Source organism: Chiloscyllium plagiosum, unplaced genomic scaffold (genome assembly GCF_037043375.1).
Source record: "Chiloscyllium plagiosum isolate Xiang-an unplaced genomic scaffold, Cpla_swu_hap1 HiC_scaffold_7, whole genome shotgun sequence".
In the NCBI taxonomy this organism is placed as follows: Eukaryota; Metazoa; Chordata; class Chondrichthyes; order Orectolobiformes; family Hemiscylliidae; genus Chiloscyllium; species Chiloscyllium plagiosum.
In genome coordinates, this window is record NW_028270145.1 from 84,543,949 (window position 1) to 84,570,889 (window position 26,941).

Sequence of the window (26,941 nt, forward strand, 5' to 3'; positions counted from 1 at the left end):
GATGATCAGCAAAATGGTCCCTAAATTTAGGTTTAGTCTCTCTGATATAGAGAAGATCACATTGGGAGCTCCTGATGCAGTAAATTCGGTTGGAAGAAAGGCAGGTGACAAACATAAACTTAGGGAATGGTTTGCCTAGCATCTCAGCTGGGCCCACAGGGGCCAACCACACCTCCAAGTCACTGCCCATTTTAATTCCCCTTCCCACTCCCTTTTCGACATGACAATCCTCCTCCATTGCCACAAATTAGTGGAACAATACCTCATCTTCTGCCTAGGCAGCCTACAGCCCGGAGGACTCAACATTGAGTTCTCCAATTTCCAATAACCTCCCTTCCCATCCCCCAGCTTCCTTCCAAGCCCCTCCACGTCCCATTCACCCCACTCTGCCACCAACTGGATTCATTCCTCCCATTAACCAACCAGGTCATAGCCTCTACCTGTCTTCACCTATCCACACCACCAGCGTGCCCCCGCCACCTCTTTTATCTGCAGCTCCCCTCACACCCTTCCTGAAAGAAAGGTTGCATCCAAAATGCCAACTTCTGCACCTCCTGTTGCTGCCTGGCTTGTTGTGTTCTTCCAGCCTCCTGTCTGTCTAGATTAGATTGAAATAGCTTTGTTTCACAGCGATTGCAAGATGGCCACTAGGATTTTCCAATGCGGTTTCATCAGTTTCTCAAACAAAGCAGGGACACTTTACTTGACTGGAGGCAGGCAGGTGGCAGCAGACCAGAGTGCCAGCATTTTTATCTGCCTGGCTGCTACTGGGCTGGCAATAGGAGCTGTTTATTAATTAAAGTTAGTTAAATGCTGGTTCCTGGCGAAACAATGAGACCATTTCCAGGCTAGAAACATAACGGCCATTTTGTATTGCTCTTTCAGTTACTTTGCAGTCACAAGTGATTGCTCCTTTTCAGCTAGAAGTGCTCTGGTTATTCCTCTGTTTTTGGGAACCTGCTCACTGCCCACAATTAGACAGGAAGCTTATCTTCATGCCAATTAAATGGGCACCTCCTTGAAATTCCCAAACAGTGGCTTCTACCTGTCAGGGCAGTTATAAGACGATAAACAGTGCTGACCTTTCCTGTACCAAACAGAATATCCAACCCTTGACATCTTTACCCATTCTGTTTAATTATTTGAATGGGGAAACAATACTTATGAAGCATTATAGCAGATTTAAAAAAAATCCAAAGCTTGAAGATGAATTCACAGCTTAAACCCAATTCTACATCTGGAAATAACTTCAAATACAATTTTCACTGCAATTCAAAACATTACAACAACCTATATATAAATCAGATTGAGAAATTACCTGAACAAGTTTCATTCGATTCATCTTCACTGTTGACACAATCATTAGCTCCATCGCACAGCCACCTTTTAGGAATGCAACGATTATTTTGGCATCTGAAGTGATTAGCAGGGCATGTACTGTTGTCTAGCAAAACAAATTATGGCTGATCAGTCAAGACCGAAGGCTGTAGGTAAAATGTTAATGAGTGCAACATAAAACTGTCATATGAATATAAGATAAAACAGATAGATGTTTTGTGCATTGTCTTCAGTTCAAAATAACTGTTTCTAATGAATTGTTATTTCTGCACTGAATATTATCTCATAATTTTATCCTGTCACTGAAAATAGACTAGATGGCTAAACTATTAAAATGTCATGCTTTACAGCACCAATTTGAAGCTAAATTCCACTCTGATTAATTTGTAACTTTTATCCACTATTAAATAAATGTTTATCACTGATAGGTTATTCTCAGGTGGTTATCAAACTTCTGTCATCCTAATCATGAAATGCACATCATGAAAACCACAGGGCCCAAACCAATGCAGTTGTGCCACCAATGCTAATATTATTTTCGATGAACTGGAATAGCTGAATAATAAAATACCACACTTGATGATAAGGCTGTCAATTTTAAGAATTCAGGAATTTTAAAAATAGTGTTCCAATGTTTGATCATTTATCTCAAAATGGAAACACTGAAATGATATTGTTCATTACAATTAAATTTTCCCGGACATAGAACACAAGGTTACAAGTTAATAAGGGAACACTTAAATCTAATTTATCCCTTTTTTTAATGAGTCAGCAACTAAACGAAAACACCAAGTTGTATAGTTCAAAACATACAGCAGATGTCTTGGTCTTCATCACTGCCATCAAAGCAATCATTATCACCATCACATTTCCAGCGTTCCTGAATGCATCTCCCATTTCGACAAGCAAACTCTCCAAAATGGCACTGTTGGAAAGTTGTAGGGCCAGGTTTTACTGGGGGGATAAACAAGTGAAAATTAGGACTATAAAAATTTGTTGTTGGTGTCAAAAAACATTAAATATCATAGGCATGACATTTCTTTTACTTCAGTTAATGTTACTAGAATACACTGGGCAAAACCAGCTAAAGCAGCAGTGAAGATCTCAGACTTCTAAGCACATCTAACATCTAAAAACACACAGGTTTGCATTGATTTCAATATTTTCTGTTAGTTCAGGCTTAAATTCATTTGGGCCTAACTGTGTACAAAATTGGCCAAGCGATCAGATGAAAGTTGCAAAATGCATCAACTCATAAAGGTTTTTCAACTTTTTAACTTGAGCTGTGAAAGCAAGATACCAATTTTTAAATTTCTTTTATTTTCAAAAACATGTTATAGTTCAATATTCTTTTTAAGCCCTCTTGAATGATTTTGAATCAGCTAACTCACAGATGAAGGACTAAACATCCTTATGCATAATTTATTTCCTACAACTGTAAAACTTCCAAGTTATCATTTTAAATATCTCCAGCAATGTATAAAGGTAAAGAGAAATAAAAAGCTGTTCCAAAGAGTGGCAATCAGAGGAAGATTGTCATTCTGCTCCTTCTTTTTTGAGTTAAGAAAGAGCTGCACATTTCTGACAAGGGATTCCGATCAGGCCTCTTCAGGAATGTGAAACTTGACAGATATCTCATGGAGCAGGATAGTCAGGGGTATGATGGTCCCTTTTTCACAGCAGTAGTTGCAGCAATCTGTGATTTAAAAGCTCAGCATCCAAAGATAGCCACTTTGACAGCTCCTGGAGAAGGATAAATAAATATGGTAAGTAGGAGGTTAGGTTTTCAGGGAGGTAGGGCGCCGCATTGCCTGATTGATAGGGTGCCAGTGTGTAGGGTGTCAGGGTAGCAGGTAAGTAATGTGCCAGTTTGGTCAGGTGCCAGGTAAGTAGGGTGTCAGGTAAGTGATTGGTTTTGGTAGATCAGGTGGGTGGGAGATATTGGGTCCATCAAGGGTGGGACTTGTTGTCAGGTCCTCGGAGGGATTTCAGGGTGGGATGTCAGATCCCGGGTAGAAGAAAGGTATTATGTGTTGTTGGGGGTTGTGGTGGTGGGCAGCAGTACCATTTGGTTCAGTGTCCAGGTAAATTAAGGGGTCACAAGAAGTATTGTTTCGGAGGGGTGTGACATGGCTTACGAGAACTGTTTAAGAGTTCATGAGGAGTTGGACTCAAGCTTTCCTGGGTAACCATTTACTTGACTGCAGCAGAACCATATAAGTTCTCTGATTTAAGTTGATATTTGGAGGATTCCAGGCACAGGGGAATTGCACATAAGAATTTTCAAATTTTCCAGGCAATTTTCTGGGAGTTTGCTACATCAGCCATTCTGCTGGGTCTCGATGTACAACCACCCTTTATGCTGTAGAAATTATAACCCTGCCATCCGATAATCAGAGTCATGTTTGCGATAATATTAAAATCTTCAAGTTTCAAGTATATCACTGTACATTCATTGACGCCACCTTGGAACAGTTAAAATGTTATGCCACAGAAAGGGACTATGTGTCTGTGACAGCTGAATACACTAGCCACCTATTCTAATCCCACTTTCCAGCAACTGATCCAAATGAGGAAACAAACTCTCGACATTCACCACCCTCTGGGTGATAAAAGGTTTTCCTCACACATCACACCGGGTGCTCTGGTTTCCTCCCACAATCCAAAGATGTGCAGGTCAGGTGAATTGGGCATGCTAAATTGCCCGTAGTGTTAGGTAAAGGGGTAAATGTAGGGAAATGGGTGGGTTGCGCTTCGGCGGGTCGGTGTGGACTTGTTGGGCAGAAGGGCCTGTTTCCACACTATAAGTAATCTAATCTAATCTAATCTAATCTTCTAATCCTTCTACTAATGACTTTGAATCTGCGCCCTTGATGATTTATCTCTGTGCTGAGAGCAATAGTTCATCCTACTGTATTGAAGTCCCACATTATTTTGTACATCTCAATTAAGTCATCTTTCAGTCTCCATTGTTGTGATGAATAAACCCCAAACCTATGTATCTTTCCTCAAAGCAGCAATTTTCAAGCCCTGGCAACATTCTTGTAAATCTCTCCTGCGTTTTATCTAAAGCAATTATTTCCTTCCTCTCGTGTGGCAACCCCAACTATGCATAAAACTCCAGCAGTGGCCTTATCAATGTCTCATTGAGGCCCTGTGTTACATCGCTACTTTTATATTCAGTACCTTGACTAATAAACTTACACTCAACCTCCTTCCCATTCCCTCAATCCCTCCTGACCTGCAGCAGTTCAAGGTGGGATCTCACCATCATTTTCTCCAAGGCAATTAGGGGTGAGCCCATAAATGCTGGCCTTGCAACTAACATCCAATGGTCAAGTGATTTTTAAGATGCAGAATGACGACTTAATTAAGTCACATATTATTATTAGAACTTATATTAAAATTATCTTCTCGCTGACTTTGTAACCATTTTCAAATTAATTGGAAATGTGATAGAAGATAAAATTTTCCACTATATTAAGCACATTTGCTATTTCGGTTCTGAATGGTGAAGTATAATGATGGTGTCAATCACTGGGACCTATGCCACTTTGGAGGATCTAGCTCATTGTGTAAGTAGCCTTTCAGTCAGGACCACCCATACTGAAGATAGCCAATCTCGCGTGTAAACCAACAAACAATGGAAATCAAAGTAGATCAGACAGCATCCATGGAGATAGAGCAAACTAATGTTTGAGTCTAGTTAACTCATCATCGGAGCTGAAGTGAAATGTGGAGGGGGCAGCATTTCTGCTGTAGCTGGGGAAGGGGGGTGTAGAGTGCATGGGAGCACCAGTACTCTGCAACCCACCCCACCCCCCTCCAATTATAACATAAATACTTCTCCCTCCACACTTCACTTCAACTCTGATGAAGAGTCATCTAACTTGAAATGTTAGCTTCCTCTCCCTCCACGGATTCTGCCTGATCCATTGTGATCTCCAGCATTTGTTGTTTTCAGTACAGATTCCAGCATCTGCAGTAATTTGCTCCGACCTCGCATGTAAACCATTCTGATTGGCAGGTTAATCAGTCAATGATTGCTGCTGTTTTGAACAACAAAAATAGACTTTTCTTACCCTTGAGAAAGAATCAGACATTCAAAGAACTGAAATCCATAAAAACTCATTTAAGTCTACTCTGGAATTTAAGATTCCAAAACAATAATATTTTAAAGTTTCATCTGTGAAAGGAATCAAAGGGTACGGGGGAAAAGGGGGAACACATTGTTGAGTTGAATGATCCTGTATTCTATATTTCCCTCATAGAATCAAGATTTTGTACCTGAGAGTGAGTGAGTGAGTGTTGCTCATGAGAGAATTTCCACATTAAGACAGGATGATAGGTTCAGATGAAGTATGATATGAGGAGGCATAGATAAGTTGAGCCAAATATTCTGTTCCTATGGAGTAAATTTTATTCAGCTATTAATGGAAGCATTACATTTATTTTAATCCGTGACCTTCCTTTAGATTACTATTAGGCTATTCTCAATAACCTAAAAAATGTCATCTAAATTTAGCCTTAAACAACTAAACTCCACTTAAATTTATATATCCACAAAATCTGAAAGCTCTGTCTAAAAGCAGAGAAATAGTGTTTTCTTGGATCATTAATCAAAGCCCTAATTAAAAACATTTTAAAAATTTAAGCACAAAAATCAAGATTGACATTTCAGTTAACTGAGGGACAAAGGTTATTGTGCATTTATATTTTGAATGAAAATTATATTTTCCTCTAAATGTTAATTAAATATTAAAAATGTCACAGTAATTGCAACAGAGTATAAGCTCCATTATGTTCAATGAACCTTAAAGAGTGAACAACCTTTGAAAATGCTTAAAGATTGGAGCAAAGAACTGCTTTAATGAGTTTCCACACAGAAGTTTTTTCTCCTGGCTGTAATTCCTGAGAAATGTTTCTTGCAAAATAAAATGGATAAACGAAGAAAAGTCTGCAATGTCAAATGTTTTAATGTAAGAGAAATGAAAGAAAAAAACTGTATCAATGTCCTGATTATGAATCAACTTGTTCTTAATTTGCCATTACCTAAGAAAAAAGTTTTACTTCACAAAGTTTTGCTTGACCAACCGAGTATCAGAATTTCTGATCTTTGCCTCGGAGTTGATTTCTGAGAACATAAATATATCCTTTCAAAATAAACTTCTTGTCAGCAACATGAGTTCATAAGAGAATCCACTTGCCAGATTGTTTCAGTAGTAATTCAATTTGAGGGGTCTTTTCATTTCTTTCAAGAAATTCAGCAGGGGTCTTAAAATTCCTCATGGCTCGTGCTAGATCACCTCCAGTTCTGAAAATCCTTTGTTTTGCCTTGAAAAATTTGGAGCCTCACTTTATAGAGAAAGCGATGGCAATAGATGGAGACAACAACAAATTGTTGAGCCAAATAGCCTGCATCTCCAAATAGGACATTCAAAGAGCTGGTTTGATAATTTGTTCTGCTTGATTAGGGGTGATCATAAAATTGAGGGAATCATAAAAATGGAGAAAGTGGACAACAGAGATTAGCATAAATTACCACTTGCCCTTTGGAAACTGAATGCCAGACCCAACATTAAAGGCGAGGAATGAGTATGCTCTTGGCATAACCAAGATTTGGAAATAGTGATCATAATTCCTTAAGTTCATTTTGGAAACAGTGATCACAACTCCTTAAGTGTTAAGATAGCTATGAAAAAGGATATGTTAGGACCTTGTGGGAAGGTACTAAATTAGGGCAGTATTACATCAGTAATAGGCAGGAGCTAGGCTTTCTTAATTTGGAGGAGCTGTTATCAGGCAAGTGCAGATTTGACATGTAGGAGTTGTTTAAATTAGAGTTCAGGACTGCTATGTTCCAGTCAGGATGAAGAACAAGGATGGCCAGATAAGGAACCCCTGGATAATGAGGGAGATGGTGAATTTAGTCAAAAGGGAAAAAAAGAAGTATATGTAAAGTTTAGGAAGCTAAAATCAGACAGGGTCCATGAGAAATATAAAGGAAGCAGGAAATAACTCAAGCAGGAAATTAAGAGAGCAAGAAGGGGCCATGAAATGACCATGGCAAGGAGGGTTAAAGAGAATTGCAAGGCATTCCATACATACATTAAAAATAACAAGATAACTGTGGTCCTAGCAATGATCCCTGCCTTTCCTGACTAGGCTCTGGCTTCCACTCAGAAAATTATCCAGAAGTGAACTAGTGCAAAAGACCAGGCCACTTCATTGCTAATGAATAATGTCCTAAAATGACTTACATTTATTTTTAAGGTGATCTGTTCTATTGGTTTCAGATTTAATACACTGGAACAAGCCTTTCTTCCAATGCTGACAATACTTTGGAACAAAACAACAGATTTTGATTGTTGCACTGGTTCGGAAAATCACCTCAAAAATTTGTTGTTTATTTTTACAACATACAGGCACTACTATGAGGGCTTTTGTGGTGTAGTGGTAGAGCTCTACCTCTGGACAAGAAGGTCTGACTTGCAATGAATGTGTGTCATAAAATATTCAAACAGAGTGATCACAATAACTACAAGCACTGGTAAAGACAGGGCTGACACCTATTTCTTCTTTATTGATCTTTATTCCTCTTTTATCTTTATAAGATGGCACTGTGGCACTGTGATTAGCACTGCTGCCTCACAGTATCAGGGACCTAGGTTTGATCCCAGCCTTGGGCAATTGTCTGTGTGAAGTTTGTGTGAAGGCTCATTTTCATGCTCAGCAAGCAAATGTACATCCACAAACTCTACCTGAGCTACAAATCTTCTCAAAACTCGCTATCTCCTTGTATCTGCGTGAGCTTCTGCTAAGACCTCTGATTTCCTCCCACAGTCCAAAGGTGTGCAAATTAAGTGGATTGGCCTTGGTAAATTGTCCCATAGTGTCCATGGATCTGCAGACCAGTTAGATCAGCCATGGTAAAAGTGGGGTTACAGAGAGGGGAGGGAAGTAAGTCGAGGTGGGAAGCCCTTCAGAGGATCGGTGCAGAGGCAATGGGCCAAATAGCATCTATCTGCAATGTAAGCATTCAATTATTCTATCTTCAAAGAATGATACCAATGTAAGTATTAAATGATATGCATAGCATTTTAAAAATCATTCTCAAAAAAATTTCATAGGTGTCGCTCACAATGGATTTTCTTTATGTCTAGAAATCTACTGTCAACTAATGGCACTGTTCCTACCTCTGGGTCAGGGGATCAGGGGTTAAGTGCCAGCTCAGCATTTGTTAGTCACTGAAGTGTGTCACAAGTCAAAAAAATGCACAAGGTTGGCATTCTTAAATATATAAAGAAACACTTGTCTTTTTAAGGCTGAAGAAAGAAAAAGGACCTATGATATATTATGGCGGTCGATTGTGCTGCTTCATGAAGATTTGTACTTGTGCAAAGTAATTTTATTGAAGCCAGTGCATTTTGGCTCCATTTCCTGACTGCCCAAAGTGAAAATTCTACTCCTATGTATGCACAAAGCAACCAGTAAATAATACTGATAGTTGATAGATTAGTTCATTTTGAAACAGGACATTGATCATGTTTGAAAACAGAAAAATTAAACAACAGAGCTTCAATGTATAGCCAGTTTTTGCTGTGGGTATCGATCACATACAGAGACTGGAACATATGCTGATTAAATCCATTTCATAAGGTCACTGCACACTTTGATTGTTTGGTGCTTGTGGGTGGGTGCATTGGTACTTTGAGATTTCTTGGCATTTTCTTGCATTGAAAGCAGTATAAGTCAAAGGGGTGAGACAGTTGGATTGGGCTTGGTGTTCAGGGATTAATTTAGGTCAAAGGTACAAAAGCCCAATGTACCAGTGGCCAGATCAACTGGCTTTTGGCAGGGGCAGTGGGGAGAGTACAAATATAGCTCATGATCAGTGGGCAGGCTGTAATCAGTGAGCTTCTAAGAGTTGGTCCATTTGAGAAATTTATCATCATCTCGAAATAAACACAGGAACAGGTCAGTACTGTATGTTTTGCTTTACTCAAAACTGCTTCTTGAGGAGTAGACAATTTCTAATGATTATTCTTAGGTGAAGCCAACGATTGCAAGCTGAAACAGGTTTATGTTTAAATGAGGCCTCTACAATAGTGAGAGACCAACTGGATAGATATTTGAAATATATAATTTCTAATCTATTAGGGTGATTTGTTATGATTGGCCTATACCCTGGGCTCCACATTTTAATTTTTAATCCACATTTGAGAACCCAAAATCTGGAACATATTCGGAACCTGACCCTGTGTTGCATAGCAACAGTGGCATAATGAAAAAATGCTGTTGTATTACTAACCAGATATCGGCTCTTCTTTCATCAGACAGAGATGACTGATCATGGTTTAACTTGAGGGTCACCACACTTCAGGTAACAGGAGAAGCTGAGAAGGAGAATCCTGATGGTAACCTCAGCCAGTGTGGGAATAGAACCAACATTGTTGATATCATTCTGCATTGCATACCAACTTTCAGCTGATTGAGCTAAACCAAACCCCAAATCAGTGCCACAAAATGATTTTTAAATGAAAATCACTTAATTGACAGAGCAATGGATTTGGCATCCAATTAGTGGCACTGGGAATGGCCTGGAGGCAAAATATGCAAATTGAAGGTCCTTTGATCAGGTTGGCAATAGACAGGTGTTGATTTTGGGATGCTTGTGAAAACAGTTACCTAACATAGGCTTTTGATAATTTATAACAAATTTATTTTAGTTTGTTGAGCTTGTCAAAAAAAAAGCTTAGATGAGATACATCAGTTAATTGGTCAAAGGAAGTAAACAACTGTGACAAATGAGGACCCTTCATTGATTCCAAAGCTGTTGTGGAGAAAGGAGAAGCATTGGTGACAGTTTTGTAGTGATGGAGTGTTCACTCCTTATGTTGTGCTGTATTTGATGGTAAAGAGCTTTTATCTTCCCTCAGTTTGATGCAGGGAATGCCTGGTTATCCCCCAAGAAGATGGCATCTCGTATCCTGGATCCCCTTGTTCTCTTTCACTCCACTTGTTGATAGCCCTTATTTTGGGGGCTGGATATCGATGCTATGTCAATTACCAGCCTAAACTGTTTCAGTTAGTGACCATGGGCAGCTATTCATACCCATGTGCCCACCTCCACTTGAAGGTTTATGTTCATTCTTTTTATGACGAAAACCTTCTTAATTTCCAAAATCCTGCATTTAAAAAAGGGTAGCCTGTTGTTTATATTTGTAAAGGTCTAGCTACTGATACTAACACAGTTAAATGATGTATCATGCTACATAGGAAATACTAAATACAGAAAACAAAAAGAACACTGTTTTAACAGAGTCCTTGATTTCAAACACAGGACAGGCCTTGCCATTCACTGAGGAGCTGATAGAGGAAGGGTTGCAGAGGGACAGGGGAGGAATTGATAAGTGGCCTCAAGGTTATCTGATGAACTGAGGTTATTGTACATAGGCAAGAGATATTATCAATGACCACTAAAAGGGTTGAGATGGCAGTGGCTACAGAGCTTAGCAATAACCAGGAGGATGAGACTTCAATAACATAGATGATCCAATGTCCTGATAAAACTGGGAAAAGTAAGTGGGAAACCTTTCACTCTACACAGCTACATACACAAGAGCTGAGCAGTCTGAGCAACCAGCATTCTCCCTTACAGTGGAGCAATTCAACATCAAGTTGTTGTGGTTCTGTTCGTCGAGCTGGCAATTTGTGTTGCAGACGTTTCGTCTCCTGTCTAGGTGACATCCTCAGTGCTTGGAAGCCTCCTGTGAAGTGCTTCTGTGTTGTTTCCTCCTGCATTTATAGTGGTTTGTCTCTGCCGCTTCCGGTTGTCAGTTCCAGCTGTTCGCTGCAGTGGCCAATTTATTGGGTCCAGGTCGATGTGTTTGTTGATAGAATCTGTGAACGAGTGCCATGCCTCTAGGAATTCTCTGGCTGTTCTCTGTAATGTTGTCCCAGTTGAACTCATGTTGCTTGTCATCTGTGTGTGTGGCTACTAAGGACAGCTGGTCATGTCGTTTCGTGGCTGGTTGGTGTTTATGGATACGGATCGTGAGCTACTTTCACGAATGGGGCTTAATTAGAAAGGGACATCACTGAGGAGGACAAAGACTCAGGAGTGGCATGCGAGAATGAAGGATAGGTACGGCACGTTATGTCAACCTGAGATGACCAAGGATCTTATGACCTTGGTCAAAAAGAAAAAGAAGTATAAGGAAGGTCTAGGAGCATGGCAACTGATGAAGTCCTTGAAGTATAGAAGGAACGTAGGAGGAGACTTAAACAAGGAAGTAGAAGGGGTCATGAAGTCATTAGCAAACAGGATTAAGGAGAATCTCAAGGCTTTTTCGACATAGACAAAAAACAAAAGCATAGCCAATGAAAGAGTTGGCCCACTTAAAAGACAACGGAGGAAATCTATATGTACAGCCAGAAGAGGTAGGTGAGGTCCTAAATGAATACTTTATGTCAGTATTCACCAAGAGAAGGAATTAGTGGAGGCTGATCGAGAACAGTGAGTGTCAAATTCCTAAGCTAAGTTGCTATTAAAAAGGAAGAGGTGTGGTCTGTCTTAAAAATTAGTAAGATGGATAAGTCAATGGGTCCTGATGGATTCTATCCCAGAACATTGAGGGCGGCAAGAAAACAAATTTCTAGAGCATTGACAGACATCTTTGCATTGTCGTTGGCCACAGGTGAGGTCCCAGAGACTGGAGAATAGCCAATGTTGTCCCATTGTTTAAGAAGAGTAGCAGGCATAATCCAGGAAATTACAGGCCTCTAAGTCTCATGTTGGTGGTCGGGAAGTTATTGGAAAAGATTCTCAGGGACAAGATCTGTACACATTTAAAAGCAAATGGATTTATTAGTGATAGGCAGCATTGTTTTGTGCGGAGGAGGTTGTGCCTTACTATCATGATTGCATATTTTGAGGAGGTGACAGAGATGATTGATGAGGGAAAAGTGGTTGATGTTGTCTACATGGACTTCAATAAAACCTTTGACAAGGTCCCTCATAGCAGACTGGTACAAAAGCTGAAGAGGTGAACTGGCAAGATGTTTATAGAACTGGCTTAGTCATATAAACGGAAGGTAGCAGTGGAAGGATGCTTTTCAGAATGGAGGGTTGTGACTAGTGGTGTTCCACAGGGATCAATGCTGGGACTTCTGCTGTTTGTGGTCTACATAAATGATTTGGAGAAAAATGTTCCTGCTCTAATCAGTAAGTTTGCGGATGATACAAAGATTGTGGAGTTGTGGATAAGAAGGAGAATTGGTAGAGGATACAGTCGGACATAGATCAGTTGGAGGCATGGGTAGAAAAATGGCAGATGGAGTTTAATCAAGACAAATGTGAGGTGATGCATTTTGGAAAGTCAAGTACAGGTAGAAATTATACAGTGAATGGCAGAATGTTTAGGATTATTGAAATACAGAGGGATCTGGGTGTGCAGGTTCACAGATCACTGAAGGTAGTAGTGCAGGTAAATAAGGTAGTGAAAAAGGCCTATGGCAAGCTTGCCTTCATTGGAAGGGCATTGAGTATGAGGATAGACAAGTTTTGCTGCAGCTTTATTGAACTTTAGTTGGGCTACACTTGGAATATTGTGTACATTTCTGGACACTACACTTCAAGAAAGAGAAGCCAATGCTTTGGAAAAGGTACAAAAAAGGTTTACCAGGATGTTGCCTGCTATGGGGAATTTTAGGTATGAAGAAAGGTTGGATAGACTGGGTTTGCTTTTACTGGAATGCAGAAGGTTGAGGGGGCAACCTGATGGAAGTTGATAAGTTTGTGAATAGTATGGGTAGAGTGGCAAGTATGAGTTTTTTCCCAGGATGGAGGGGTCAATTACTAGGAGACACAGATTCAAGATGAGAGGGGGGGAGTTTAAAAAAGATTTGAGAGGCAGGTTTTTCACACAAAGGGTGTGAGTGCTGGAACGTGCTGCCAGAGTTGGTGGTGGAAGCAGACACAATAGCAGCATTTAAGAAACACCTGGATAAGTATATGAATAAGAAGGGAATAGAGGAATACGGGTCCTGTAAGTGAAGATAATTTTAGTATGGAAAGGCAAAATGTGTCGGCACAGGCTTGGACAGCTGGAAGGGCCTGTTCAGAACTATATTGTTCTTTGTTCTTTGAGTCATGTCAACATCATGTTGGCATATGTGCAGGAGGCCAGGTTACTAATACATCATTATCTCCTCTTCTAGAAGGAAAAGAGAGATCTCAACAGTCACGAGATGTTTTAAATAGATGATGGTGCAGCAGGTACCAATAGATGCCAGTCATTGCAATGATCCTATTACAGCAGGCTATGGTGGATGATGAGACTGGAAGCTGTGGCCATCAAAGTCATTTGATTGATGTATCTTCAGTGTTGGCCTACCTTGAAGTGACTCAGACTGCTTGCAGCTATCATCTCCAGAATTCAAGTGCCTTTCTTTGTTGGAAAAGGTCAGGTTATCGATAGAGGCACAGCCTATAGTTATGTTAATGATGTTTAAGGTCCAATTTCCACCAGCTGTAGATCTCCCAGGTGGAATGTGTGCTCCACAGATAATGAATACTTAAGGCTATCAGAAAGAACCAAAGCCAAATTGATTTTTCCAAAATACATTTTTCTTTCATGATTTCTTACACGGTCAGAGCTTAATATGAAAAAAATGAGAGGATACCGATAGGGAGTAACATTAAATTATACAGATATGCAATACCAGTTTAAAAATGATGCATCACTTGCCAACTTCCTACTTTTTAATTGGGTAAATTCACAACTTAGATTCCAACTTAATCTCCATTTCCATTCTGCACACCATGTGACCTGATAGCAGATATAGTGTAACTGCATTATTACAGCACAGAAAGAGACCATTTACTCTTTGTGTCTGTGTCAATACTTCAATGAGCATCTGACCCAGTCCCATTCTTCTGTCTTTACTCCTCAATTGTTCTTTTTCAAATAGCCATTCAATCGTGTTTCGAATAAACCTGTTGAACTATAAACTGGTGTTGTGTGATTTTTAACTTTGTTCATCCCAGTCCAACACTGGCACCTCCAAATCATGTTTGAATGATCTGATTGAATCTGTGTTTACCACACTTTCCAGCAGTGCATTTCAGAAGCTAATCACTTGCTCTCGTATCACATTTGCTTCTACGACTGAAGTAGTTCAAAACTGTGCCCTTGCAATCTCAATGCTCTCATGTGAGAAAACATTTTCTCCCTATTTATTCCCTGAACCTCTCATGATTTGAATACTTCAGTCAGATTTCCTCTCAACATTCTCATTGTCACTTCTCCAGCCTATTTTTGTCATTAAAATTTCTCATTCCTGAAACCATCTTCATAAATGCTTTCTGCTTCTTTCCCAATACTGGCAAGATCACACAAATGTCATATATAGCATCAACGTCCTTGTCCTTGTATTTCAAGCCTTTAATAATAAAGTCTGAGATACTTTATGTTTTGTTTACTGTTCTCTGTCTGTATTGCCAACTTTAATGACCTCTGGACACACTCACACAGGAAATTCTGCTCTGCTTTTAGAACACTATTTCTTCTTATTCTTCTGACCAAAGTATACCCACATTGAACTTCATCTGCTATCTGTGTGCCCACTTCAACAACTTGTCTGTTTATTTTTGAAGTTCTTTGTTGTCTCTTTCAAGTTTACAATACTTCCAAGTTTTATATCATCTGCAAATTTTGAAAGTGCACTTTACACATGAAGATAATTAAAATATATCAATAAAAACAAGGGCTGTAACACTTATCCCTTGGGAACTCCACTACAAATGTTGCCACAGCTGAAAAACATCCATTCATCTTTTGCACCACTTAGTCATTTTTTACCTTTATGCTGATTTCCCTTTTTTTAAAAATGAACTTCAACTTTGTTCACAGTTGCCATCAGAAAGTCCAAATACAAGATGGGCGGGGAGTATTTTGTTCGGATAATTGATTGTTCAGATAACTGATTTGGTCGTAAACAAGTGGTAATTTACGAGTGCTGGTTATCCGGCTGTGCACACCATAATGCCATTTAACTGATAACTGATCTGATCATAAACAAGCAGTAATTTGAGTGCCGGTTTTAGATTAGATCAGATTCCCTGTAGTGTGGAAACAAGCCATTTGGCTCAACAAGTCCACACCGATCCTCCGAAGAGTAACCCACCCAGTCCCGTTTCACGCTGACTAATGCATCTAACACTATATGCAATTTAGCATGGCTAATACACCTGAACCGCACATCTTTGAACTGTGGGAGGAAACCAGAGCACCTGGAGGAAACCCACGCAGACACAGGGAGAATGCGCAAACCCACACAGACAGTCACCCGAGGTGGGAATCAAGCCTGGAACCCTGGCGCTGTGAAACAGCAGTGCTAACCACTAAGCCACTGTGCCGCCTCAGTTATCAAGCATGCCTCAGTTATCTGACATTGCACACCATAATTCCATTTAACTGATAACTGAATGCTGAGTTGCCAAATGCCATTTTTACGGTACCTTGAGATTCTTGTTCAGATAATCCGAAATTCGGATAATTGATGTTCGGATAATCGAGGTTGTATTGTATAAAACATTAACAGCATTACCCTCATTAACTCTCTCTATTACCATTTTTTTAACAAAGTCAACAATTCAGTTAAAAATGACTTTCCTTATGAAATCAATTCGGGTTCTCCTAAAGTCATCCTCATTTGTTTGTGTGGCTATTAATTGTTCCCAGAAACTCCTAACCACTAACACTAAACTAGTAGTTGTTTAGCTGATCTTTAAAGCCTTTTTGAGCAAGAGAATTATATTTGCAATTCTCCAGTCCTCTGAAACCATCCAAGCATAAAAGAGATTTAAAAATTATTGCAAGTCCCTCTGCAATTTCCATTCTCACTTCCCTCAGTATCCTTAAATAAATCACACTGGGTCCCAAAACCTTGTCAACTTTAAGTATAGTCAAGTCAACAGCTGCTCCATTTGAATTTTAAACCCTTTCAGCAACTAAATTTCCTCTTCTTTCATCATGGGCCAGATAATACCTTCTTCCTTTGTTAAGACAAATACAATGTATTCATTTACTATTTCAGCCCTGCCCACTGTCTCCATGTGCAGATTTCCTTTATGTTAGCTGACAGTCCCGTTTCAAAGACCCTTTTTTGCTTCTGTCATTTGCTTTTTCATTGCTTGAACCTTCAATAGTCAGCCTGGTTTTCAATTATGCCTTCTACCAGACAACTATCATTTCATAGCACACTTTTTCCTTCTTTACTGTTCGGATGCAATCACATTGCTGTAGGCAGACCAGTTAGGGACAACAGATATTGTTTGCTAAAGGATATAATGAGCCTGATGAATTTTCACCACAAACAATTATCGCTTCATAGTAACCATTATTTGGACCAGTTTTTCAATTCAAGATCTATAAATTGAATTTAAATGTCATCAGCTTCCATGGTGAGATCTGAACCAATGGCCATATAGCATTATCTTTAATCTCTGGAATACTAATCCAATGCCATAATATTAGCATTTCTATATCAGGTAAAAACACCCTGTGAGAGGCAGATTACCTCCATGGTTGCAACCGTAGGTGTCCATGTGGTGTCCAATATGTTTGTAGTAGGAATTTGAAAACATGATAGAAGATCGACCAGACACAATTTTGGACAACACGGAATTTTGGACATATGAAGAGTTTTGCACATTTAAGCAGTGTCATTTTCTGTGATTACAGATAGACTTCTGTATCATTCTGCGGATAAGACATTAACTACCATGATAACTGAGCTCATTTAGTTTTAATCAGAATTTAAAGTATTTCAAGAGAATTTTTTTAAGATTGCATTATATAAGAAAATTAAATTAAATTAAAAGGCTGAAATATACTTTTGAGCAGGAACACAAAGCAAGTGAAGTGCACTCCACTCCTGACAGTCATTACATAAGTAATAGTTCTCATTAGAAGTGGCTGCATAGACTTGGTTTTTAAGGAGGGTGGAGTTTTAATTTTATATTGACATTAATCAGGGACACATGGTTTGAGGTAGTAATGTTCAATGTTTTCACGGCACAATTGTAATAGCAGAAATCTCATTATTCATTCGGCACTCTGTATGTATTATTACTGTTCAAACAACACATACAATTCTATTTCATAGACTGAGCGATAAATGATTCTGAAAAAAAAATTGTTTAAAAATATTCTTGCCATTGGCAAGGAAGGGCCTCACACAATTAGCATATCCAGTTTTACCATAGACAGTCAGAAAAATCCAGAAATGGTCTAGAAGGTTTTCAAGGACCAGCTCAAGGTAAGACTTAACTCAAGGATCAACAAGCTCTAACTCCTTTCAAATAGTCAGCAAAACTAAGAGTCTATTGAGCACTTTGTTGGAAGATGCCACAGAAGTCATGAATGTGTGCCTTTTTTGAAAAGAAACGATCAGATACTTACTAAGTTTGTCATCACCTCTCTACCAACTAAAACATTTAGGAAAGATATTTTGGGTAAGAGAAGGGGCCATATCATATCTTGAGGATGGTTGGGCAAGTATGAAATTATAGTGAAAAGCCAACGAAAAAAAAAGATGGTTCTGTTACCAATAATGCAATTGCTATGGTCAGCAAAACATTTCAAACTTTTCAATATTGTAACTAAATGATTTGTGACACATATCAATAAATTGTCCAACTGTTCTTGATATCTGTAGCATGTGGTAGCAAGGGATATTAAGCATGCATACACAGGAAATATGGTTCCAAATATTAAGTTATATGTGAGCACAAAACACAGGCAACTATTGGAATGGTAGAACATGGCTACAGTGACAGCAAGAAAAGTGTTAAGAAAGGAAGAAAAGGCAAACAGCTGAATGAGATTCAGAGTCAAGCAAGCTAAAAGCAAATTTCAGATGACCAAGTTTTCCATGTTACTGTCAATTACCATGTCCACAGTATAAGGCAATCAGAAGAGTTCACAACTATTATTATCACACATCCTGAAAGGCAGAATGACACATGGATAAATCTAAAATTGGCTCAGGAGGCACTGACAACATACTACCACCTAGTGCTCTAAAAGCATTCACTTCAAGAAGTGGAACTCAATGGTACAGACCAAAAAAGACTACCTTAAAGTATATAAACAATCGCCAATTCAGTGCACTGACAGAATCATGGTGCATTGCCGATATGGAAACACATCATAGCTTTTCAAAATCTTCTATCCGGTAGATACCAACAGTGAAAGGATGACCAGAATGCACAGATCTCAGTCAAATCACAATTCATGAGACTTAAACCACTCTCACTGTGATAGAACAGAGCACAAATGACATAATAAAAAACAGCCAATAATCTCCAAGGATGCAAATTTGAAGTTGGTTACCAGAATTATTACATCTGACACAATGAGAAGAAAACAAAGCTCATACCAGACCAAAAAAATATTATCTTGGTCTACAAGCAGGACCTTGATCAGCTGGGGAAGTAGGCCAAGAAATGGCAAATGGAGTTTAATATTGATAAGTATGAGGTCTTGCATTTTGGAAAGTCAAATCAAGGTAGGAGTTTCATGGTGAATGGTAGGGCCTTAAGGAGTGCAAAGGAACAGAAGGGCCTTGGAGTTCAGGTGCACGGTTCTCTGAAAGTGGAGTCATATATAGACAGGGAGCAGTGAAGAAGGCTTTTGGCACACTGGCCTTCATCAGTCAAGGCATTGTGTACTGAAATTGGGAAGTTATATTGCAGTTGTACAGGATGTTGGTGAGGTCACACTTGGAGTATTTTGTTCAGTTTTGGTCACTTTATATCGAAAAGATGTTATTAAATGGGAAAGAGTGCAGAAGAAATTTATAAGGATGTTGCCAGGACTCAATGGCCTGAGTCATAGGGAGAGATTGGACAAGGTAGAACTTTTCTCTTCAGAGCATAGGGGACTGACTGAGATCTTACAGAAGTGTATAAGATCACGAGGGGCACGGATAAAGTGAATGCACTCAGTCTTTTTACCAAGGATAGGGAATCGAGGACTAGAGGGCATCAGTTTAAAGTTAGAGGAGAAAGAGTAAACGGGAACTTGAGGTGGAACTTTTTTTACACTGAGGGTGGTACAATATGGAATGAGCTGCCAGTGGGGGGGTGGGGGAACGTACATTAACAACATTTGAAAGGCATTTGGACAAATACATGGATAGGAAAGGTTTAGAAGAATATGGGCCAAATGCAGAGAAATGTGGTTAGCACTAATGGACATTTTGGTCAGCATGGACCAGTTTGGGCCAAAGGGCCTGTCTGCATGCTGTAGGATTCTATGACTCTATATTATTGTTCTTGACTGCAAAGTTAAAGATATTCTCACTGATGATCTGTCATACTTTGGTTGGTGTCTGTGTAGCTGGCTGCAATCAGCAAATGCTGGAGATAAGTAAACGACAAGAACTGCAACAGAATAATTATCCAGAACAAGCCTGATACACTTAAATAAGGACCTGAGAAGACCTATTCAATTGGCCATGCAGAGAACATTTTGGCATAAGTCAACAAGCCACTTTTAGGCCAAACAAATCCTAATATCAAAAGAATAATGTCAAGATATTAAGTCCATGTTACACCATGGTCACATGACTATTGGCCATACAAGATAACTAGTACATGAGCTGGCCAGAGATAAACCAAGAGATTAAATAGCACAAAAATGCATTCGAAATATTACAGATCTATAAATCTTAGTAACAGAGGGAAGTATCAGGGGTCACTGCCGTGAGAAGGAAGTTGGGGAAATCAGTTATGGGGATACAGAGGGGACAATAATTGTGAAAGAGAAGAACTTGACATTTTAATGGGGAATGTTAAGTACTGGAGGACATGGTTCACAGCGGGAGAGGGTCAGTGGCAGCCAACAACATGGCCTCAACAGGGGATCAGTGCAGCATGGTGGTTGCTTGAAAAAGCTGCGGGGGTGAACAGGGTAATGTTAAAGGTTGTCAGTCAAATTGGTGTGCAGGAATGTTTGGAAGCTATGAATATCAGGAAAAAGATACATGTGGGTTCAGGGGTTGCCAACTGATTACCAAGCTGATCCTGGGACTCACTGTGCCAAGCTCAAATGCACTGCTTTCCATAATCATGAGACTTGTAAATGTGCACTGGAATGGAAATGGCTGTGAGTGGGCAAAGTTTTATTTTGTCTGAGCATGCCATTTCCTTCAAATGAGCAAGGCACAGTGTGCCACAAGCTGAGAATGTCCTGGAACATTGTCATAGAACATGACCAACTGGTGGGTAAGGCCTGCAACATAGAGGAGAGAATGGCTAATCTATGCCAGTGGCTGTCAAGGTGATGACTGCTCTAAACATTAGTACAATTGTCTGTTTCCAATGACTCACTGGACACCTGTAAGAGATCTCTTAATATTGGACTCTCAAATTGTGTAAAGTTGTTCCTGATGGAATTTGCGCCATACCACACTGCTCAAACTCCTGTTGCTGTGATTACATCTGTGCTGCAGTGGAGCAGGTGGTTTTCACAACTTCGATGGATTCCCTCAGTGCAGGATGCAATAGAAAAATTGCATTGAGGGGACAATACCAATACACAGCTGGGTTCTTCAAAAGAAAACCATTTCATTGATGTGCAAGTCACCTGTGATCAGAGGTATCATATCTTAGAAGCCTGTGCCAGGTACCCCTGGGAGTTGCCTGGAAGCCCATATCTTGAAAACTCTCATGTTCCTCTTTGTTCCAAGACTGGCTGTGCTGGTTGACTGTGCCTGATGACTTTATCACACAAACACTGACTGAGGCCCAGTCCATCACAAAGCGGGCCATCATGAAGGCCTCCTGAGTAAGAGGATTGAAATCTTGATCTGGTCCAGGGGAGCCTACAGTACACTCCAAAAAATCTTAGCATGTTGTGCTCTGCACAATTACAGCTGGCAAAGAGGAAATGTGATGGATGCTAAAGAGCTGGGAGAGCAGTAGCAGTCTTCTAAGGAGAAAGATGAGGATATTGAGCAGGAGAAAAATCACTTACTGTATGATACAACAGAGAAGCATCTAAAGCAACCCATCAGATGAGATTGAATTAACACCCGTTTCTAGTAGATACAAGCTAGGTGTAGGGAATCACTGATTGCAAATTTGTTCTGCTCTAAAGGCAAACTATCCTGTCTATTCCCAAGGCAAATTCAGCTTTTGATTGGTGTCTTTCTTAGCCTTTGCTGTTACCAAATAAAAGTGAACCTTCTGAATTTTTTCTAGTATGTCATGATCCTGGGTTCAACAATAAGAAGAAAAAAACCGAAAGCACTGCAGATGCTGAAAAAGAGGAACAAAATGGAAACTAATGAAAAAACTCAGCAGGTCCAGCTGCATCTGTGGAAAGAAAATCAGAGTTAACATTCCTGGTCAGAGTTAACATTAAAGGGTCACTGGATCCAAAACATTAACTTTGATTTCTCTCCACAGATGCTGCCAAACCTGCTAAGTTTTTCCAGCAGTTTCTATTTTTTAACAGTAATAAGATGTTGGGCTATACTGGAAATTGGGGAAGGAGTACTCCCTGAGACAGGGTTTGAAGATGGGATGAGACTAAGGACAAGTAAGCTGAGTTTTTTGGTTTTTATGTAGCAATAGGTGTATGAATGTGCAATTGCTCTCTCAAGTGTCAGCCATGATACCTACATGTCCAACAGGCATTTGCTTCATGTTGCTCTCTTGCCCTGATGAAAGGCAGCTCTTCATGCAGTGAGATGCATGACTGGGCTTTACATATGTACAAGGATTCCTGACAGTGGCAATTATTTCCACTGAAGGCAGGTCAAAAGATGTAACAAACAGGGTGCCATAGCTGTGTGGCACATCGGTAATGAAGTGAATTTGGAAAGATAACACAAGAAATCTCACCAGGACTCATGGAAAGTAGCCCTCCATAAACTCGCTAGAATTGACATGGCCAAATTCTAGTAAAATTCAGCCTCTAGTTACCTTTAAGAAACCTCAGCAATGCCCATACTGATGCAGGCAGCACAGTCTCTCAGTGGTTTGAACAGCTGCCTCACAGCGCCAGGGACCCAGGGTTCAATTCCACTCTCAGGCAACTGTCAGTGTTTACATGTTCTCCTCCTGTCTGAATGGGTTTCCTCTGGGTGCTCTGGTTTCCACCCACAATCCAAATATGTGCAGATGAGATGGATTAGCTATGCTAAATTGCCCATAGCATTCAGGGATGTGCAGGCTCGATGGACGAGCTATAGGAAATGTAGGGTTACAGGGATAGGGTAAGGGGTGGGGGGCTTTGGAGACTGGTGTGGACTCAATATGCCAAAAGGCCTTCTTCCATACTGCATGGATTCTATAAACACCACTAGTACCAAGAAACGTTAACAATACTAATGACTCTCATCATCACTAAATCTTTCCAATACCAATACATCTCATTAATACTTAATATACCTTAGTGATGGTAATAAAGCTTACGTAAAAATGCAGAATAAGTCACAACAATTTCTCCCATGATAATTTTATCATTTCATGACCGGAAGTCATACAAATGCAACAGTGTAAGAGATCTTGTGGCTCAGTAGTTGTGTCCCTGCCTCCAGGCCAGAAGTCTAGGTTTTAAATTCTCCATTATGACTTGCTAATCTGGGGAAGGTGAAACCTGAACCCAGGTCTCTGACCAAGGGACACTACCATTGCACCACAGGAGCTCTTTTAAATGTTAGCAGCAGTGGAATGAGCGCACACCTTCATAACAACTGGAGCTTCAATGTGATGGAAGTGAGTGCAATTTTGTCATTTGAATTGAATTGAATTTATTGTTATTTGTACTGAGACACAGTGAAAAGCCTTGTCTTGCGAGCATTACGGGCAGATTACATAGTTAAATAGCATAGGTAACAGCGGCAAATATAAAAACATAGGTTCAGGCGAATGTTCAGAGTTTGTGAGTACATTCAGTATTCTAACAACAATAGGGTAGAAACTGTTTTGAAACCGGCTGGTGCGTGTGGTCAGGCGTTTCCCTAATGGTAGAGGTTGTACAAAAACATTGCCAGGGTGCGCTGGATCTTTGAGAATGCTAGCGGCCTTTCCTTGACAGCAGGCCTGGTAGACAGATTTTACAGGTGGGAAGTTGGCCTTTGTGATTGTCCAGGCCAAGTTCACCACTCTCTGTAACCATCTCCGATCTTGAATGGTACAGTCACCATAACAGGTCGTGATATATCCAGACAGAATGCTCTCAATGGTGCACCAATAAAAATTGGGAAGGGTATTTGCCATCATGCCAAATTTCCTCAGCTGCCTGAGGAAGAAGAGACGTTGTTGGGCCTTGGTAACTAGTGCATCCACATGAAGAGTCCAAGAAAGCTTGTTGTGGATGACCAATCCCAGGAGCTTGACACTTTCCACTCGTTCCACCTCTGTGCTGTTAATGTGTAGGAGGGCATGAGTAATATCCCGCCCAAAGTCAATAATGAGTTTTTTGGTTTTGCCGGCATTGAGAGTTAGGTTGTTCTCAGTGCAGCATTTAAGAAACATTTAGACAGGTAAATGGATGGGAGAGGTCTGGAGGGATATGGATCAAAAGCAGGCAAATGGGGTTAGTTTAAATAGCGAAAATGCGCAGCATGGGCAAGTTGTGTTGAAGGGCCTGTTGTAGACTTCTGTGACTTCATGACTTTCTGACTGTACCATTTTAGACCACCCATCCACACAAACAATGACAAAGTGCATTTGTAACAGGGGCAAACAGATTGATTACTACCCAATAAATCCATCCAATACACCTGATTGTAGCCAGAAGATTGGAAGTTTCCTGGTCAGAGATGCAGATGGAAATGGAAAATCAGTGCTCTGCTCATAGGCATGGGCTTATCCAATGAAAATTGAAAGAATTAAGGATATAAGAGAGCAACAAAAACAGCAGAAGAATCTGAGGTGGAAGGAGAAAAAGTTATGATCACCCTTTATTTTCTCATCTCAAAATATTTGCTTTATGTTTCCACAATGGTTTGGTTCTGATAAACTTTATTCTAGGGCTACATTTCTTCGAGGTTGTCATATTTGCCTGTCTGCAGAAACCCTGGAGAAATGAATGAACACAATTTATGTTATTTCTCTCAGAGTTACGGCAGGCAAACATGAGAAACCCCCCATTTTGTGATAGATCATGAAACAGAAATGTCTTCATACTGAATCTTTAAATATTATACATTCACTTCTGGAAAAACAGAAAGGAAAATGCACAAGAAAACTGACCCGGATGTTTACAAGAATCATAATTTAGAGTTATACTGATATCCAAGTTTATAATGCCAATTCAGATGGCTGACATATTTCAAATGTCAGCTTAAGACATTATTAGGTGAAAGCAAGGGAAGATTTCCTTGTCATTGAGTTTATTCTGTTTTTATTTGAAATGAATGCATGGTCTTAAAAAGTGGAAAGTATTGAAATATCTCACCTGGATAAGCATAAAGATTCTGCAGTAGTCAGTATATTTGAAAATCAAAAGATTTAAAGTGAATTTAATAGTTAAGCTTGGCAGTGGATGATTTTGAACTGGATTTAAAAGTCAGCTTTAGCATTAAGTCTGCTCTACTGACATCACAAATTGCTGCATAAATCTAGCAAGATAACAATAGAACAAACTATACAGTGATAACAATGCCTGGCTCGAGCTATACAGATGACAAGTACAATTCTGATCAGAACGCTGCTGCTTAATGACACTTCACAGTTTACCAACTCACTCTTAGTATTGACTTCATCATATAATTCAATGTACAGGTCAATTTAGTTTATACTGTGTGGAAATATGGTATCCAAAATCCATGGAATCTGAAGTGCTGTATAATCTAGTGTATCCAATGTAATGTTTCCATTATACTTCCTTTCATATTTCTGCAGAGGATGTGGGTTGGTGTGGTGAACATCATGGGAAAATTCATCTCAATCAACCCTACATCAAACCTTGCATTTTATCCATTTATAGAGTCATAGAGTCATAGAGATGTACAGCATGAAAACAGACCCTTCAGTCCAACCCGTCCATGCCAACCAGATATCCCTACCCAATCTAGTCCCACCTGTCAGCACCCGGCCCATATCCCTCCAAACCCTTCCTATTCATATACCCATCCAAATGCCTCTTAATTGTTGCAATTGCACTAGCCTCCACCACATCCTCTGGCAGCTCATTCCATACATTTACCACCCTCTGCGTGAAAAAGTTGCCCCTTAGGTCTCTTTTATATCTTTCCCCTCTCACCCTAAACCTATGCCTCTAGTTCTGGACTCCCCGACCTCAGGGAAAAGACTTTGTCTATTTATCCTGTCCATGCCCCTCATAATTTTGTAAACCTCTATAAGGTCACCCCTCAGCTTGCGACGCTCCAGGGAAAACAGCCCCAGCCTGTTCAGCCTCTCCCTATAGCTCAAATCCTCCAACTTTGGCAACGTCATTGTAAATCTTTTCTGAACCCTTTCAAGTTTCACAACATCTTTCCGATAGGAAGGAGACCAGAATTGCACACAATATTCCAACAGTGGCCTAACCAATGTCCTGTACAGCCGCAACGTGACCTCCCAACTCCTGTACTCAATACTCTGACCAATAAAGGAAAGCATACCAAATGCCTTCTTCACTATCCTATCTTCCTACCACTCCACTTTCAATAAGGTATGAACCTGCACTCCAAGGTCTCTTTGTTCAGCAACACTCCCTATGACCTTACCATTAAGTGTATAAGTCCTGCTAAGATTTGCTTTCCCAAAATGCAGCACCTCGCATTTATCTGAATTAAACTCCATCTGCCACTTCTCAGCCCATTGGCCCATCTGGTCCAGATCCTGTTGTAATCTGAGATAACCCTCTTCGCTGTACACTACACTTGCAATTTTGGTGTCATCTGTAAACTTACTAATTGTACCTCTTATGCTCGCATCCAAATCATTTAAGTAAATGACAAAAAGTAGAGGACCCAGCACCGATCCTTGTGGCACTCCACTGGTCACAGGCCTCCAGTCTGAAAAACAACCCTCCACACCAGTCTCTGTTTTCTACATTTGTTTTTAAAAAAGATATTATTTCCACTTTCCTTCAATTTCTTTTTTGACAATGAATATATTGCGAGGCAGGCGAACCAGCATAACTACTTTCACAAATCAATGGGGACAGGAGCAGACCAAGGTTCAAGGAGCTGGGAGATTAGTAAGCGGGGGCTTAACTGAGAAGCACCAGGGATAAGTAAAAGTTAGAAAAAAGGAGGAGACTAAACTTAAAGTGAAGGGAGTATCTTTCATATGAAGTAACTGGAAAAGTTAGCAAGTAAGACTCAATACGTTCAAGTCTAAATCATGGCAGGTGAGGTCAGCCAAGGAGAATGCGTGACCTGTCATATCTAGGAAGTCATGTACCCTAACAATGAGTAAGTGCCAATGTTGGACTGGGGTGGACAAGGTTAAAAATCAATCAAGATCAGGTTATAGTCAAACAGGTTTATTTGGATGCACTAGCTTCCAGAGCGTTGCTCCTTCAGCAGATAGCTGGTGGGGCAGGATCATAAGACACAAAATTTATAG

At 40.0% G+C, this 26,941-nt stretch overlaps 1 protein-coding gene across 1 annotated transcript in view; it reads right to left on the reverse strand.

The window, feature by feature from the left end:
- LOC122551725 (low-density lipoprotein receptor-related protein 1-like) overlaps nt 1-26,941 on the reverse strand; it is a 1,910,187-nt gene that overhangs the window by 837,968 nt on the left and 1,045,278 nt on the right. The window contains exons 16-17 of the mRNA XM_043694091.2: nt 2,152-2,292; nt 1,319-1,444 (exon numbers count right to left, since the gene is read on the reverse strand). Coding sequence (XP_043550026.2) covers nt 1,319-1,444; nt 2,152-2,292 — 267 coding nt within the window. The remainder of the gene's footprint in view (nt 1-1,318; nt 1,445-2,151; nt 2,293-26,941) is intronic.